This window comes from Fusarium solani (assembly GCF_023522795.1).
Source record: "Fusarium solani strain SB1 chromosome Unknown bctg00000011, whole genome shotgun sequence".
NCBI lineage: Eukaryota > Fungi > Ascomycota > Sordariomycetes > Hypocreales > Nectriaceae > Fusarium > Fusarium solani.
In genome coordinates, this window is record NW_027072149.1 from 962088 (window position 1) to 977467 (window position 15380).

At 49.4% G+C, this 15380-nt stretch overlaps 6 protein-coding genes across 6 annotated transcripts; 3 read left to right on the forward strand and 3 right to left on the reverse strand.

Annotated features, from left to right (window-relative positions):
* Positions 1 to 975: 975 nt before the first annotated feature.
* MRS44_015367 (uncharacterized protein) lies at positions 976 to 2175 on the forward strand (the record flags this gene model as incomplete). Its single annotated transcript, XM_046271605.2, has 2 exons — positions 976 to 1523; positions 1593 to 2175. The coding sequence occupies 2 exons, from the start codon at positions 976 to 978 to the stop codon at positions 2173 to 2175; spliced, it is 1131 nt and encodes a 376-aa protein (XP_046126306.2).
* A 297-nt stretch (positions 2176 to 2472) lies between these two features.
* MRS44_015368 (uncharacterized protein) lies at positions 2473 to 3948 on the reverse strand (the record flags this gene model as incomplete). The annotated part of the gene is made up of 3 exons (XM_046267823.2): positions 2473 to 2790; positions 2844 to 3676; positions 3747 to 3948. 3 exons carry the CDS (start codon positions 3946 to 3948, stop codon positions 2473 to 2475), a joined length of 1353 nt encoding a protein of 450 aa, XP_046126307.2.
* A 1088-nt stretch (positions 3949 to 5036) lies between these two features.
* On the reverse strand, positions 5037 to 5639 carry MRS44_015369 (uncharacterized protein; the record flags this gene model as incomplete). The annotated part of the gene is made up of 2 exons (XM_046280311.2): positions 5037 to 5230; positions 5366 to 5639. 2 exons carry the CDS (start codon positions 5637 to 5639, stop codon positions 5037 to 5039), a joined length of 468 nt encoding a protein of 155 aa, XP_046126308.1.
* Positions 5640 to 7810: 2171 nt separating this feature from the next.
* On the forward strand, positions 7811 to 9205 carry MRS44_015370 (uncharacterized protein; the record flags this gene model as incomplete). The annotated part of the gene is made up of 4 exons (XM_046277606.2): positions 7811 to 8435; positions 8490 to 8673; positions 8726 to 8951; positions 9002 to 9205. 4 exons carry the CDS (start codon positions 7811 to 7813, stop codon positions 9203 to 9205), a joined length of 1239 nt encoding a protein of 412 aa, XP_046126309.1.
* Positions 9206 to 9608: 403 nt separating this feature from the next.
* On the reverse strand, positions 9609 to 12408 carry MRS44_015371 (uncharacterized protein; the record flags this gene model as incomplete). The annotated part of the gene is made up of 2 exons (XM_046277607.2): positions 9609 to 10809; positions 10862 to 12408. 2 exons carry the CDS (start codon positions 12406 to 12408, stop codon positions 9609 to 9611), a joined length of 2748 nt encoding a protein of 915 aa, XP_046126310.2.
* A 945-nt stretch (positions 12409 to 13353) lies between these two features.
* MRS44_015372 (uncharacterized protein) lies at positions 13354 to 14839 on the forward strand (the record flags this gene model as incomplete). Its single annotated transcript, XM_065619180.1, has 3 exons — positions 13354 to 13410; positions 13476 to 14004; positions 14058 to 14839. 3 exons carry the CDS (start codon positions 13354 to 13356, stop codon positions 14837 to 14839), a joined length of 1368 nt encoding a protein of 455 aa, XP_065475252.1.
* Positions 14840 to 15380: the final 541 nt, after the last annotated feature.

The window sequence follows — 15380 nt, forward strand, 5'->3', positions numbered from 1 at the left end:
CATTGGCCCGACAGCCCAATAACGCCCAAAAAAGTAAGCGTTAGATGAAGAAAATGGTAAGCATGGATCTTTTATTTCACTGGCTGAGTAATGGGGTCCGTAATTACGTGCTGGCTGGGCGTCCTCAGTCTACGGAAAACCACAGTTTTCCAAACTCCGACAGCCAACTCCCTGGCCACCTTTCCGATTAAGCGACATCTTTCACCTTCTCCATATCACCTACTAGAACTCTTGGTCATGAAAAAGCTAGCACTAGGGGACAGTAAAAAACTCCAGCCTTGAGTTGTCGTCATCGGTCATTTTATAGAGGCAAAACATGCACCTATTATCAGGCTATCTCGGTCACAACGAGGGCGAGGCGTTGCTGCAAATGTGAACTAACAAGAGCAGTACCCTCATGGCTTTTATGGAATCAATAATTCTCTCTAATTAGTGTCTGAAGGTCATATAGACCTCGTGAAACTGCTGTCATTAAAAGAATCCCGACAGTAGGGTAGTTCGCTAATGCCTCGGCAAACGAATGTGATATTTCCCACCACATTGGCAGACATCAACTTATTGAAGATAGGGAAAATTTGTTCGGTTAAAAGATTGAAAATGACAAGAGAAGTAGAGTAGAGGACAATGATATCAAGTAGGTAGACAAGGGGGAACGTGATCTAACGCACAACTCTTGAGGGCATAAATCGTGGACAGTGGCATGTCCAGGTTATGCTTGCATAAATACTGCAGAGTGCGGACTAATGTTGATCCATTGACTTCTGCATGTGTGAGTGGTCTCATATCCTTGCAAAGGGTGAGCATTGCGAGTTCTTAATATAGCACGATACAGGGATCATCCTTTGTACACGAGCTTTCATAACCCCATTCTTACACCCACAGTTCGCTGCCTAGAATGAATTGTCAGATTAATTCCCTGCCATCTTCAGTTCAGAGAGTTACCCATCATTCATAATTCATTATCCACTTTCCGCCATGAAAGCGAAACTCGGCGGCTGGCTTCAATCCGGGCTCGACGTTGTTCGAGGCAAGAATAAAATTCCTCCTTATCTCCCCGAGCGACGACATTATGTTTTGACCCCCTCGGCTTCTCACGAGAACCTCAACCAAGCCCCTCCGTTCTTCAGCAAGCTACCTCCCGAGATAAGGCATGAGATCCTCGTGTTGGCATTCGGCGACCGCACGTTGCACATGGACCTTTCTTTCGATCACCCAATGACCCCCTTCCCATATTGGCGTACTTCGGCATGGCCCCATGATTACATGAATGGGCCTTGGAAATGGGAGCCAGACTACCACAAATCAAAACGCTGGAACTGGCGAAGCAGCATATGTCATCGTTGTCGACCCGACCGCCGTGAGCATTCACTGCGAACAAGAGATGAGCCCTATGAGAGTGAGCCAGATGCCGGAGATGACCACTGCCTTGATGGGTTGGGGCAAAATTGCGAGTTCTGGCCCGGAGAGTCACCGTCGAAGTGTTTGATTGGTGTTATGGGCTGGCTTGTGGCTTCTAGACAGGCGTGAGTTGTGCAAACAAATGCCCATGTTGCATTCTTATTGTAATTGTTGCTGACTTGTCTGAGTGACAGATACGTCGAAGGGATTGCGGTGCTCTATGGGACAAACACTTTCCACATCTCGACCCAGGAGTTTCTGGGCCGTTTATCGCAGCTTTTGCTCCCCGCTAGGCTTGCTAGCATTTCGTCATTGGAGATCGTATTGCCCCTAGAGTTGGAAAAGGAGGAGAACGAAAAATATTTACCCCAGCTAGATCCTTTGGAGACTACGCTGTCCATACTTAGGTCTACGTTTCCGAACGCATTCGGTCTTTATCTCGCCCTCAAGATCAATATTGACCATCCAGACTTTCTAGACTGTCATACCCTACTCAAGGCCTTGGACATGTTTACCACTGAAAGCGAAAAACTGAAGCATCTCAGAGTTTCTATCACGAGCGCTGTGTCAGGGCTTAAAATTAAGTATCCGTGGACGGACACGTGGCTACAGAAGCCCATGACCAAGCAGTTCTGGCCACCAGAGGATGGAGTTGACAGGAATGGCTACTGGGTTAAAGGGGGCAATGCCAACGGCGAGAGATGCGTGGAGGCCATTTGTATGTGTCCTCACCACAACGGGTTGGGCTCTTCTCCTTCACGGCGTTTGGCTTCATGACAGTCTTGTCTGAAAAGCTCTGCATCTGCATGAGACGATTACTGCCTTGAAGTCATGGAAAACTATGTTTAATGCAGTTATTACAAAAAGTATGTATGAAGGCGATTTGGCCTTGCACTATATACTGATGCGCCTTCTTTTCCTATGCTTCTACCCCCCGTCTGTTCCTTGTTTGATATGCAGGGGAATGTTTTTCAGTTGAAAGACTTCATGTTGTATGAACAGGTATTGAATGAAACATTGCTAGAATGCTTAGGCTTAGCAAGTGCAGCTGAAACTACCCACACCGTTGCAAGACTATGGCGTCTTGAACTTGTGCTTTATCTCGTCCTCAGAGAATCTCCGAGTATGTCTCTGTAGAAGCTTGACACGCTCATCCATGTTCAGTGACATTTGGCTACCAATAGGAACCAAGCACTCTGCCAGTCGCTTATAATCCTTCATCAGTAGCCTCACAGTAACCATGAGATAATCGATATCGTGAAAGACCAGGGCTTGCTGAGAGGCGTAGATGTGCTTGGTTTTCAAGAAGGAGACCGGGTGTTCACGCCAGTGGCGCATAGGGTTGAGGTGGTGAGAGGTGTGATATCCGTCGTTGAAGCAATGTCGGTTGCTCTATAGAAAGATTAGCATGGAGAGCATAAGTCGACAGGTGAAAAGAAACTCACAGCAACATCGATGAGAGTGATACTTGATCGGTAATCAGAATCTGGCTCATCTGCATCAACAAATGCATGCTGTCCCCAGTTGCCAGCCATTAAACCAAGTCGGAGAAGAAACAGAGGGATGAGGAAAACAAAGACAGTGGCTCGTGGGTTGATGCGATAGAGCGTGTATAGCGAAGTATAGGTCGAGAGTTCCCAGAACGCCGCCTTGAATGCCAATGAAGTCCTGCCCTTGCGAATGAAATAGTAGGGGAGCTCGGCCCAGATGAAGAAGAAGAATCTTCCTGTATAATGCAAGAAGTGAAGAAGGCTGTCCCTCTGGTATCGGATTGTTGAAGACAGATCATTGGGTCCGTTGCCTTCAATGTGGTGGTGCTTGACGTGATGGTAAAAGTATGAATTCCACGTATGGCCCATAAGAGGATCGAGGATGTATGGGAAAATGTGATCAAAAAGGGCAAGACGCTTGTGTAGGATGCCGCGCATATGGATATGTTGGTGCATCATGAGGGTGTAGGTCCCCATGTAGGAGAACTGCATGAGAAAATGCAAGACGCCATGAATCCAAGTGAAGCTGTAGAAGAGAAAAACAGCGCTGGGAATGGAAGTGAAGACATAGAGCAGAAGATGTGTTAGCATGATAACATCCGTCTCCACGCGTACGAGGGAGCGCGCGATGCGGATGTAAGGACGTAGAAGAAGCTTGTCGAGAACAGGAGGCAGCTTGATCTGGTCAAAATCCAGATTGTTCATGATGGTCGGCTCAAAATGGGCATCATTGGGGTCATTCAATGCCTGAAGGTGACGCACAGCTTCTTCGTATGAGAGCTGGTTGGCTGATAGGGGGTCAATCACTTGTCAATGGCTACATGTGGGTGATGGAGGGGATCGACAGAGCGTACGCACCATGCTGGTTTGGTGATGTGCCGTCATTTGATGCCTCGGCGTCGACATCGGGAGTTGATGCATTCAGCGTCTTGCCATTGGCCTTGGCAGCACCATCTCCGCCTTCTTTCCGTGTGTGCTCCCTCAAGTCCTCAGTGAGGCTCTGCAGCACCACAAGGTCTGCCTTGGTGAGCTGCCTGTCGAAAACAATGTACTTGTCCATGGCGGGCAGTGGTCTGTGAGCAGCTGACAGCGGGGTGTAGTTAGTGTAGACGTGCCAACGCTGAGCTCATGGCATCACAGTCGTATGAGAAGGGAGGGAACGAGCTTCAAGGACGAGAGCGGCTGACAGTTTGAGCAACTCCTTGGCAGCAACGTAAAGGGTCCAAGTCAGAGAAAAAAAATGAAATGAGCTAGCAAAGTCAACCCCCTTAACCATTCTGTTTTCAGCGGCTGAAGCGACTCCGCTTTGGGCGGAGCTCTAGTGGGACAAGGGTCCAACATCCCGGCTCTCTGGCTTCTGTTGAGCCTATGATGGACGCTCAAGACTCACACCGCAGAATTGTTTGCCTTCTTGTCCATCCTTTGAATGCATGCAGAGAGGACTGAGGCATTTCAGCTCGTCTAGCCATAGCATAGCCGAGGCGGCACGGTACACACCGCTAAGCGACACGGAAAGCCTCGCTGTTCATGATTCGTGCGTGGGTATTGCCGAAGCGTGCCTTTTTTATGCCCGCTTGTGATTCATTATTTTTAGTCCAAGCCAAAGTCGATTTGTGCATCTTCAAATTATCGGGATACTCCGTCTTGATCGTCCCATTAGCGCAACAAGTTGCATCATCACCAGCCGTGTTTCCCCATTATCCTCAAACAGCCTTTTAACCACGTGTTCGCGTAATCACGGATCAATGGACACAACGAAGAGATTGAAGTCGGGCTGTGCATAAACGTATTCCCGAACTCGCCTCGGCTCGCTCTCGGAAATAGGTTGAGGGCGGTGAATTTGGGTAAGGATTCTCGAGCTTTCAACTTCCAACGCATATAGAATTTCCATTTGCATGACTATAGAAAGGCGAACAATTTCGTATATCAACGAGAGCTATGTTCATCAGTCACAGTTTAGGTGAAAGCATCATCACGCACATGATGAAGCCTCCCTGCCGAGTACTGGTTCATTCTTTAAACGCATATACGTGTCATTTAGATAAATTGGATGATTGATATGCTTGAACGACACCTCTTAAAGCAGAGAGCTATATTTAAGGCAGAGAGAACTCTAGCCAATTGGTTGCCTCGAAAGTTCCATTCCCATTAATCCAAGCTCATTCGATACTGCACGAACGAGGTCTGGGCCATCGTGTCGTATAGACCGCGGGCTCTGGTATTATCATGCTTCGTAAGCCATTGGAGGCGCAAGCAATCCATATTCTTGGCAATCTCGGCGACGGCCTCAATGAGCTTCCGTCCTTGGCCCTGACCACGAACTGATGGGTCAACAAAGAGATCTGAACCTCGAAATTAGCTTCGTTGTCATTGCCATTGGGTATTGTAACGATCTCAAACATAAGTACGACGTTGAACAGATCAGACAACCCATAACCAATGTCTTTGAACTCGAGAGCGCAGTTAAGCAAACTTACCATTGAGCATAAGGATCTGCTTCTCGCTCCATGGTGTTTGCTCGGAGAAGAAATGGGCGATGCCCACTATCGATTCCTTTCCACCGACAGTCCTCCTCAAGACCAGGGCTTGCAGATCATTCTCCTTGTTAAGGATGCGGTCAAAGGTTCGTTTGTATTGCTCTTCCTCAATGGTAGCCTGGTAAAAGTCGATGTACGCCCGAAACATGGCAGACCATCCGTCAAAGTCGGCACTAGTTAGCTCATTGATCTGGTATTGGGCGCTTGAAGCCATTGTTGGCGGAGCTGTAAGTGCCAGGGCGAGGTTGGTAGGGAGAGAAGTTGAACTGACTAGCGATAGAACGCATTCCAGACCCCATACGAAAATACGAGGATGAGTCAGTCGTCCTGTTGGAAAGTGACTACGTGTTCCAGCCCGGTCTAACTTGACTCGTGGCTAATGTGGCCCATTTTTGTCTCCATGGCAGCCAATTGTCGACCTCTAGCAACTGGGTGAGAAAAATTGGGTGATGAAATTGCGAGAGAACAATGAGATGTCTCTATGACTGAAGGATAGAGAGGGTTCTTCCTTGAAGCACCGCGAAGCGTTGGGGTTGATAACGTCTTTCGATACGTTACATGTTGTTCGTTGCCTCTTTGCCGAACATGCGTTTGTCCATGAGAATGAAGATGAAACACGACAAAAGTTGTTATTTCTCAGTTAAATTCCATAAAAGCAAGACACCTTGCATCTTTCCTCGCCTGCATTTGGTACATCCCTACAAACACCTATTTGTGAGGGAATGTCGGGTGTACCTCTGACAGCAATTCTGAGTCATAACCATCTCGTCAGTCAGTGTACACAGTGCTCGCATAGAAAAAAGCCAAAGTTGTTTTGTTTGTCGAGGATGAATTGAAGGCAAATAGGAAGCCAAATGGGTGACACTGACAATTGGGCTGGGGATCCTACAATGCATCGACATTCATCCACGGGGAGGATGCAAATTACTGTAACAACCATTCCAAGGTATCTATCTGTACGGACCATATCTTCCTTGACATATCTCGCGAAAATACCTACTTCTTACAGGCACCGAAACTACTATCATTTGTTGGCTGCATCAAGTCTCACTTCGATGGGTTGGAGCCTCCTGATGAATGAGACCACTTATGTAGGCGTTTCAATGGAAATGCTTTCTTTCTAAGTGTTCCATGGTCAACTATTAAACTTTAGAGGTCCTATGAAGGACACGATGTACAAGCTCATTGAGATTAGGTAGGCAGCAACTTGTCAGAACCCTCACCTTGTGGAACACCCTAGCCAGCGTGGTGGTAAAGAAAATGCATTGATGCAAGACCACTACGGACGATGGCTATACCTATGAACAAGATTCACCGCGTCCCAGTTTAACATCAACATAATCTTGCGAGTTCATGTCACCCAAGTATTCCGTCTAAGATCCCACAACAGAACCTCTCCTAACCTCACAGGCGAGCTTGCAACTCTTTCAGAACCTTCAAACTACCCTGTACGTCTCACACTCATTGGCTATCATAATCAATAAGTTCCCTTCCCCAGATTCCTTGATAGACCCTGCAGCCAAGGCCTGCTAGTCCTACACCCTCTGGGCTTAAGCTCCCAGAACCATACTCATACAATGTCTCGTTGAAGTCCGGTGCAAGGATTAGCGTGTATGCTATTCTATGTTAAGTTCGTGCCTTGTTTTACATGGCTTTCAACGATCCTAGAAACTCTTGTCTGAGCATCGATGTATTGCGAATTCCACTCTCTTCGGCAGCGTTATTGGAACATCACCATGTCAATAGACATTCTGTAAACAGTATTGCGACATCTTAATTGCCGAATCTCCTATCGTCCGGTCATAACAAGCACGGCAGACATCGGGTGTATAGAAATGGATGTCTCCGGATCCGCCAGCAAATACCACGAAGCACTCCGCAAACAATGACACGAGAGTGCCAACACGCGGGGTAGCTGCAACTGAGCAAGAGGGGTCGATAGAACAATTCAACTTTTATCGGGAAAAATAGCCTAACTTGTCCTATCAAAGGCCCATGGATCTGGGAGGGGTTGCACCTCCACCCCCACTTTCGATACTCTCTTGAATCTCTGGCTAACCTCACCAGAATTATCAGTATCGAGAGGGGTGTGGGGTCAACGGAAACCCTCGGCTCTCACGGATCGGCTTGCCTAGTCTGAAGATAACGACGCCTCACTTGAAGCGGCTCTTACGCTAAGGAAGGTTATCGCAGGAGGGGTATGAGGCCGGATCTAACAGATAGGATATCACAAACTTTGAGTATAACAAAGAGCTATTGAGAAGACTATCCTATTCCCGCAGTTTGAGTACCAACTACAGCTATCAATCAGCTTCTGTTCTGCAAGTCAGACCTCTTGTCGACGCCCTGCCACAACACCAGAACCCAACCGCAAGGACCATCACCATGTGGAAGTTTCTCGGCCTCTCCTCCGACAAAGACTCCAAGACAGCCCCAGTTCGTGGCCTTCCGGCGTCTTGGTATCGATCTCCAGAAATCTACCAGCTGGAACGTCGCGCCATCTTCTCCAAGAAATGGATTCTCCTCACCCACATGCTGAGGTTCAAGGAGGCCGGCGACTACCTCTCTTTCACCTACGCCGAGTTTCCATTTTTCCTCATTCGAGACCGGGACGGCAATATCAACGGCTTTCACAACGCTTGCCGACACCGTGCCTATCCCATTGTGCAGAATGAATCAGGAAAGGCTAGAATTCTGAGCTGCAAGTACCACGGTTGGTCTTACGGGTTCAAAGGGAATCTTGCAAAGGCACCAAGATTCGATACCGTACCCGACTTCGACAAGAGCCAACACGGCCTGTTGCCCATCAATGTGCACGTCGACAAGACAGGCTTCATCTGGGTCAACTTGCAAGCCGGAACACCAGAGGAGCCCTGGGAGAAGCAGTTCCCTGGGGTTGATGAGAGCGCCAGGATGACCAGCTACGACTTTGACGGTGGCTACAGCTTTGATCATGTGTGGGAGATGGATCTTGATTCGAATTGGAAAGGAGTCATGGAGAACTACAACGGTATGGATAGCGAGGAACCACATCAAGAAATATGGAATACTAACAATGGTTTAGAGTGCTATCACTGCCCGACAAGTCATCCTCTAATTGCTGGAGTTTCGGACCTCACCAAATACAAGGTTGAGCCTAATGGAAGCTGTTTGGAGCACACCATCATCAACAAGAAGGAAGACGACGGAACGGATGAGTTCAAGCGCTCTATCACCTTCTTCTTCCCGTCAACCTCAGTGACAGTCACGTATGTTTCCACGTGCGTAGTATTGGGGTAGCAACACTAATGGGAGAAACAGCATGAACTTCTTCTACATCCAACGCATGATCCCCATCAGCGAGACCAAGACAAAGATCGAAAATGAAGTATATCGTCACCATTCAGCAAACGATGAGGAGTTTGCCTCCATCATGGCATTCTACAAGCAGGTTCTTACCGAAGACAAGGATCTGTGCAATGGAACACAGAGGAATCTGAACGCTGGTGTCTTTCTCAACGGCGAGTTGCATCCTGAAAAGGAAAAGGTAGACATCCACATCTGGAGTTCCCAAAACATTTTCTGACTTGACATCAGGGCCCGATTTACTTCCAAAACACGGTCAGAGAAGAGGTCATGGAACACAGGAGAAGGGAAGTGGCACAAGACGGGCAGCAAATATGGCCTGCGATGCCCAAGGTTGTTGGAGACATGATGACAAGCAAGCTTCAGGAGGAAGAGATGTTGTGTTCAGAACTCGAAAGAGAAAGCTGTGCGGCGAGGTCAGAACTGGCATGGTAATGGAGAGAAGAGGCTACCAGTGAATGAGAAAATGTACGTTAGACTGTATGGGGAAATAACCTAGATTTGAGACAACCTTGATGTTCACAAGCCTTTACTCTTAGCGTGTTTTGGGAGACTGACGGGTGCAATGAGGCTATATAAGTACTAAGAAGAAACCAACAGGAAAGAAGAACAGGGGACATCCCTCGAAAGACACGGTTTTCCCTCATTAGGTTGCATGTATGAGGTGGTACAGAGATCTTGGCTCCTTAGAAACGTCCAAAGATCCTTTCACTCATCGACCATTACCTTTCACGTTAGACAGATTCATGTTCTAGTCTTTGTTCACGGTATAAACACCAAAAGTTCATACATCAGTTCTCGTTAGATTCATCTACTTATCGTCATGAAGCGTTCCTCATCAAAAGCCGTCCCCAAGCGGATCATCATATTGATTGATCAACCGTTGAGGTACCAATCCACGTAACACCTTGACACCAGTCTGCACGATCTCCCACCTCACCTTTGTCAATATCTCAGCCATCGACCACACTAGACCGTTTGTCTGCCTTCTTTGACTGATCCCTGATGTACTGTCTCGCTGACCCATCTCTGCCATGCTGGTCACGAGTGCCTTCATCTCACCCCGAGGATCCCACACCATCTCGTCGCTCTCGTCGCTGCTCTCGTCGGCCATTTCATCACCAGGCGCGATACTCCGCCCGCGAAGAGGGCCCGCGTGATGAAACGCCCAGCATGTCAAGGTGGCCAGATATAAACACCAAGGGACATGGAAGAGACTCATGGCGTCTGAGCCAGTGAGGATCTTTGTGCCGTCGCGCAACATGCGTCCTGCGTGCCATGCGGCAGTGTTGGCTGAATTTCTGCCCCAGGTCGTTGGTTGTTCAAGGCTTTGCTTTACTAGCGTATCTTTTGCAGCTTGCGTCTGCCCTGAATCCTGAGATGGTTCTCGCTTCGCCGCAGATGCCCACTGCTTAACGTTCCTAGCTGATCGGCGATAGTCCTTCTGTTGCACTGGCCGTCCAAGGATGTTTCGAGCTCCTGCGTAGATCTGCACATCAAGGAACTCCATGTTCAACAGTGCTTGTGCCGAGTGATAGAGGGTGTTGTAAGCAGTTGCAAACGCTATGTGCTCACTGCGTTGTGACTCGTCCTCAGAAGACCGTGGCAAACGACCGATAACAGCCAAGGTGTAGGCATCAAAGTCGGATTTCCAAGTCTCGTAAGCGCTTCCAATGATCTTTCGCCAATGTCCTCCTGGGTTGTCGCCTGATACAACTCCAAGGGCTGTTTGGTCACGCCTTTGCATGTCCCAGGCGATGGACATGAGTCCGTGGAAGAGGAGTACGCGGGATAGGCCACTCAGCCCCTGCGGCCGTGGCACAGTAGGTGTCATATATGACTTCAAGGCTGGTAAGAAGAATTGACCTTGGTTTGACTGAGAGGATCGCCAAGTGGCAGCCCAAGCCATAGCATCTCCAGCCTCCCACATTCGCTGGCTACAAGGTAGCTCAACCCGGAGTTCAAATGCAGACATGCAAAGACTCTGGCAGAATAGCACAGCGTGTTGGGTATCCCACATGAAGCAAAGCAAAGCAAGGCTAACAACAGAGTCAGCTGAAACAGTTGTTCAAGTGGAGTAGCAATGCTTACCGTTTCTTTTGTTCAGCAATCGACCATCGCCTCCAGGCATCTCGCAGTGTTTGATCATGATCAACAACATCGGAGGGAGGGCCAGTTGGCCGTACAAATTGGCAGTCAGATCGTCGAATGAGGTTGATGAGAAGTCCATGGAACAAGTGGCTCATATCATGCTGTTTCTGGCCCGCTCGTGACTTGCCAAAACACTCAACCAACAGAATGGTCTGTAGGGTCCAGAGTTCCGGGCGAGGAGAGAAGCCCGCATGAGCGAAGATGCTTGGTCGCATGACATCGTGAATACGGACAGCCAACTGATGAGCGTCCTTGTTCGAATACGTTGCCCCAAGTAATAGGATTGATAGTAGATGGAGAGGCTCCGCGGTATTGGCGTCAAAAGTAGGCAAATGGATCAATGGGTATGCGGTGTTGAATCGAGTAAAGTAAAGGTCGAGATAATTCTGGAGAGATTTGGCTGATAGGAGTGGCTCATTCGACAGAGGATGGTGGGATTCTGGGAGGCAAGGGTTGGTTGCTTCGATGATCTGCAAGAGCCGCTTTCGAACTGTTTCGTTAATCTGCGGTAGGACAGGCCTCCTTGACAAGAGAGAGAATGGCCTGTCGATGTCGTTGGGAGTTGACTGGTCTCCACCATCAACAGGGCCGACCAGCGCTGTGCTAGTCCTCCTTCCTCTCCTAACAGGTTTCTTGGCTGTCTTTGGGACAAGGTCTGAGGATGTCGAGTGGGTGGACTGGTTGGTTGACGGCAAGGGGAGTTGCTGCATGTTGTTGAGGTCTTCAGAAGCCGGTTGTGAGTCTCGTCGTTCGGGCCAAAGCTGAGAGCTATCCATGGACTCGGGTGATATGGTGAAAAGAGCTTCTTGGAAGCTGGGTGCTTGTTCGAGTTGAGATGGCTTGTCGGGGAGGTTGATGAGCGATGTTTGGGTTCCTTTCATGTCAAATAGCCAGTTGTAGTCTAAAGCCGTAGTGTACGGCATATTAAACGAGCTGGCTGTGTCTGGCTGAAAGATTTGGTCGTAATCCAGTTGTGCAACATCGAGCATAGCCCCAGAGAGTAGGCTTGGGTCAAGGTTGGGATCTATCGCATCATCCCAAGACTCGCTTAGCTGGCCGTTGTGGTCGCCTTGCTCGGCCAGTGTGGATGCTTGGAAGCTATAGTCAAGCTGTGACACAGATTGGAGACCCAGAGGCTCACAATTCTGTACCTCCAAACCAAGATCCCCAGGTTCTGGCCAGTCTGGGTGTTCTGGGTTGTCTCCCTGATGGTCACTGTCCTGACCCCAGTACTCTATCGCTGATTGTTGTTGATCTTGTTGCTCTCCACTTGATTCTGGAGGCTCAGACTCGGGTGATGGGATTTGTTGTGTTTCTGGACGAAAGCAGGGTCTCTTTTCGACAACGGAACCGTCGGGGGCTTTCCATGAACGCTTGCGAGTATCGAGAACTCCGCAACCAGGACCGCCAGCTTCAATATCCTTCTGGACGTGACGGTCCATATGACGCTCTAAAGTCATGATGAGCGATTCCGCGGCGAGGAACATTGGGTGTCGCTTGTGAGCCCTGAAGCTCTACTACTTACTCAACAGATCTGGACGCTTGAAGTGAGCACGACACTTGGGACATGCAGAACCTCCAGGTAGGTGATTCAGAGCATGCCTCTGTAAGTGTTCAGCGCGTGTAAATCGCTTGGTGCAACCAGGGTGCTCACACACAAAGGACTTGTCGTTGGAGGGCTGTCGACCCCTAGTAGGGATTACAGGGCCGCTGGGGCCTGCACTTTCAGAAGCCATCCTGCCACCACCAAGGTTGTCTTCAGCACAAGTCAATGCTCCATCCATGCCGTGCATTGGCTGTAGAGTGGGTTCAAAATGGAGAGTAAAAGCATACACAGCACAAGAGAATGGGAACAAAAGTGGGAGAGGGCACTCCTAATCTGCGATTTTGCTAGTCAGGCAGGAGCACGGAGGGTTATCGGTGGTGGGTACCGATGTGGGGCTGAAGGCGGGGGAAAGCGGGGTAAAAACGGGGCGGGTTGATCCCGAAGCAGGCCGGGAACCCGGAAATGGTGTCCCGCGGCCAATGGGGAAGGAGGGACGTATCTTGGGCTGCGAGGCGTTATCTGCGTGTGCTTTGTACCCCTACGCTGCCATGGCATGACTGTGCCAAGGACATTTCCAATCAGGTCTCTTCTGCTATCTAAACTCGGTCATCTTTGCCTCCCCCACTCTTGCTCTCGCTCGCTTCGAGCAGGGTGGGAGTAAGGTTCGGGCTTCGGGCGCTCGGCCAAAGCGCTGCATGACCATGCGGTGGTTCAAGGCTAGTAACCATGACATTCGGAGCTGGAGGCATTGGTTGGGTTATCCGGTCCTTCGAGACTCTCTGACTCGTTATTATGAGGATATATCTTTGGTGACGGTAAACCACAGTGTCGACTTTGATGAACATTGAGTTGAGCATCGATAAACAGACCAACACACAAGAGCACAATGCCTCACTATACTGTTCAAGAAATTATGCAGCGCGATGCTTCAAGCAAGCTACACGTAGGTTTAGGGCCTCTTTCGCAAAAACGACAACTCCTTGCTCAGTGTCGCTAATAACACTCTAGGTTGTCATAGTCGGTGCAGGCCTTGGTGGACTTGGTGCAGCTATCGCTGTCCGCCTGGCTGGTCATGATGTTACAGTCTTGGAAGCTGCCCCGTCGATCGGCGAAGTCGGTGCCGGCATCCAGGTTCTTCCCAATGCCAGTCGGGTTCTTTTCTCATGGGGACTTGAGGATCGTCTCCTGAAGTTCGCAACCCGACCAAGCAAGTGCAACTTTATCGGATGGAAGGGAAACCACCTCTCTGAGATGGACTACCATGGATACGCAGCAGCCACAGGCAACTATCCTTTCCTAGACTTTCACCGAGCTACTCTACACGGTTGCCTTCTCGACCGTTCCAAGGAGTTGGGAGTTGAGATCCTCACCGGCGCCTCGGTTGAGAAGTACACCATTGCCGATGATGACACAACAGCAACTGTCCACCTAGCGGACGGCCGCACCATAGTATCTGACCTTGTCGTTGGAGCCGATGGCATCAACTCGAAACTCCGAGAGCAATTCCTCGGCAAGACAGACCCGCCTCAACTCACCGGTGATCTGGCATACCGGCTGCTTCTTCGACTGCCGAGATGCTCAAAGACCCAGACCTACGTCCTTTCGTGGAAAACCCCCAGGTCAACTACTGGGTTGGGCCCGATAAGCACGCAGTCAACTACGTCTTGAAGGGCGGCGAGCTGTTCAACATGGTCTTGCTTGTCCCAGATGACATTCCGCTTGAGCAAGGAAACACACTACATGGGACTATGGATGAGATGCGAGCGCACTTTGCTGACTGGGATCCTCGCATTGGCAAGATGCTTTCTCTCTGCGACTCTGTTGGTTCCATCCTCAAGTGGCGTCTATGTATCCGTCCCGGCCTTGACCCAACTTGGTCTGATCCTTCTGGAGCATTCACCATGCTTGGAGACGCCGTTCATGCGACGCTTCCATACTTGGCCAGCGGGGCAGGAATGGCACTTGAGGATGGCGGAGTTCTGGGTTTGTGTCTCGCCCGGCTCACAGACAAGTCACCAGAGTCCAAGAGAAAGGCCCTCGATGTGTACGAGGCCTGTCGACGGGAGCGAACAGAGAAGGTTGTCCAGCGAGGCACATACAACCAGTGGATCTACCATCTTTCTGATGGGCCAGAGCAGCAGGAGCGTGATGAGCGCTTCAAGCACTTTGGAGACTTTGACCACGCCTGGCTGAGTGGAGAGGATCCTGTGCTGCCCAAGTCAGAGGAGACAGGCGAGGACCCCTTCCCCTGGAGGTACAACGGTGTTGGAAGGTGGCTTTTGACATACGATATGTGGAAGGATGTTGAAGCCAAGTTCTCCAAGGTGGAAGGTTCATCTTCAGGTGTAGAGTCAGTTCGGGCCAGTCTATAGATTACATAAATAGAATCCTTCATAAATACCCGATCTAGACCCAATTGTCGCATAATGAATGGTGATTAATGCCTATAACACCGATTCCAGGGAGTCTTTCTCCGCCTATTTGTGTGCAATGGTGGACAGAGTGATCGTAAAATTGTAGACTAACATCGATGCCTGTCCAATCGTTATACCATCTCACACAACAAGGTGCGTCGGAAACTTGCAGCCGGGGTGATAACAGTGCCATGATGGAGAGACTATCACGAAGTGCCAGTCTTCCAATCAGTGTTATTGATCGCCTTCTAGTTCATTTTGTTTCGACTCCTATGCAGTTTGACGGAAACAAGCATGAGTCAATCCAACAGAGGTCTTGCCATATATCGGTGTACGATACAACGTCCCAGGGCCTCTAACATTCGTGTAATCACTTGGTACTACTTGAAAAGATACTTGGAAAACGCATAGATAATTCTTGGTATTCGACAATGAGGTCAATTCACTGCTTCTATGCCTCTATAACTTCATTTGCCCCTTGATCAATGGACAAGTTCTC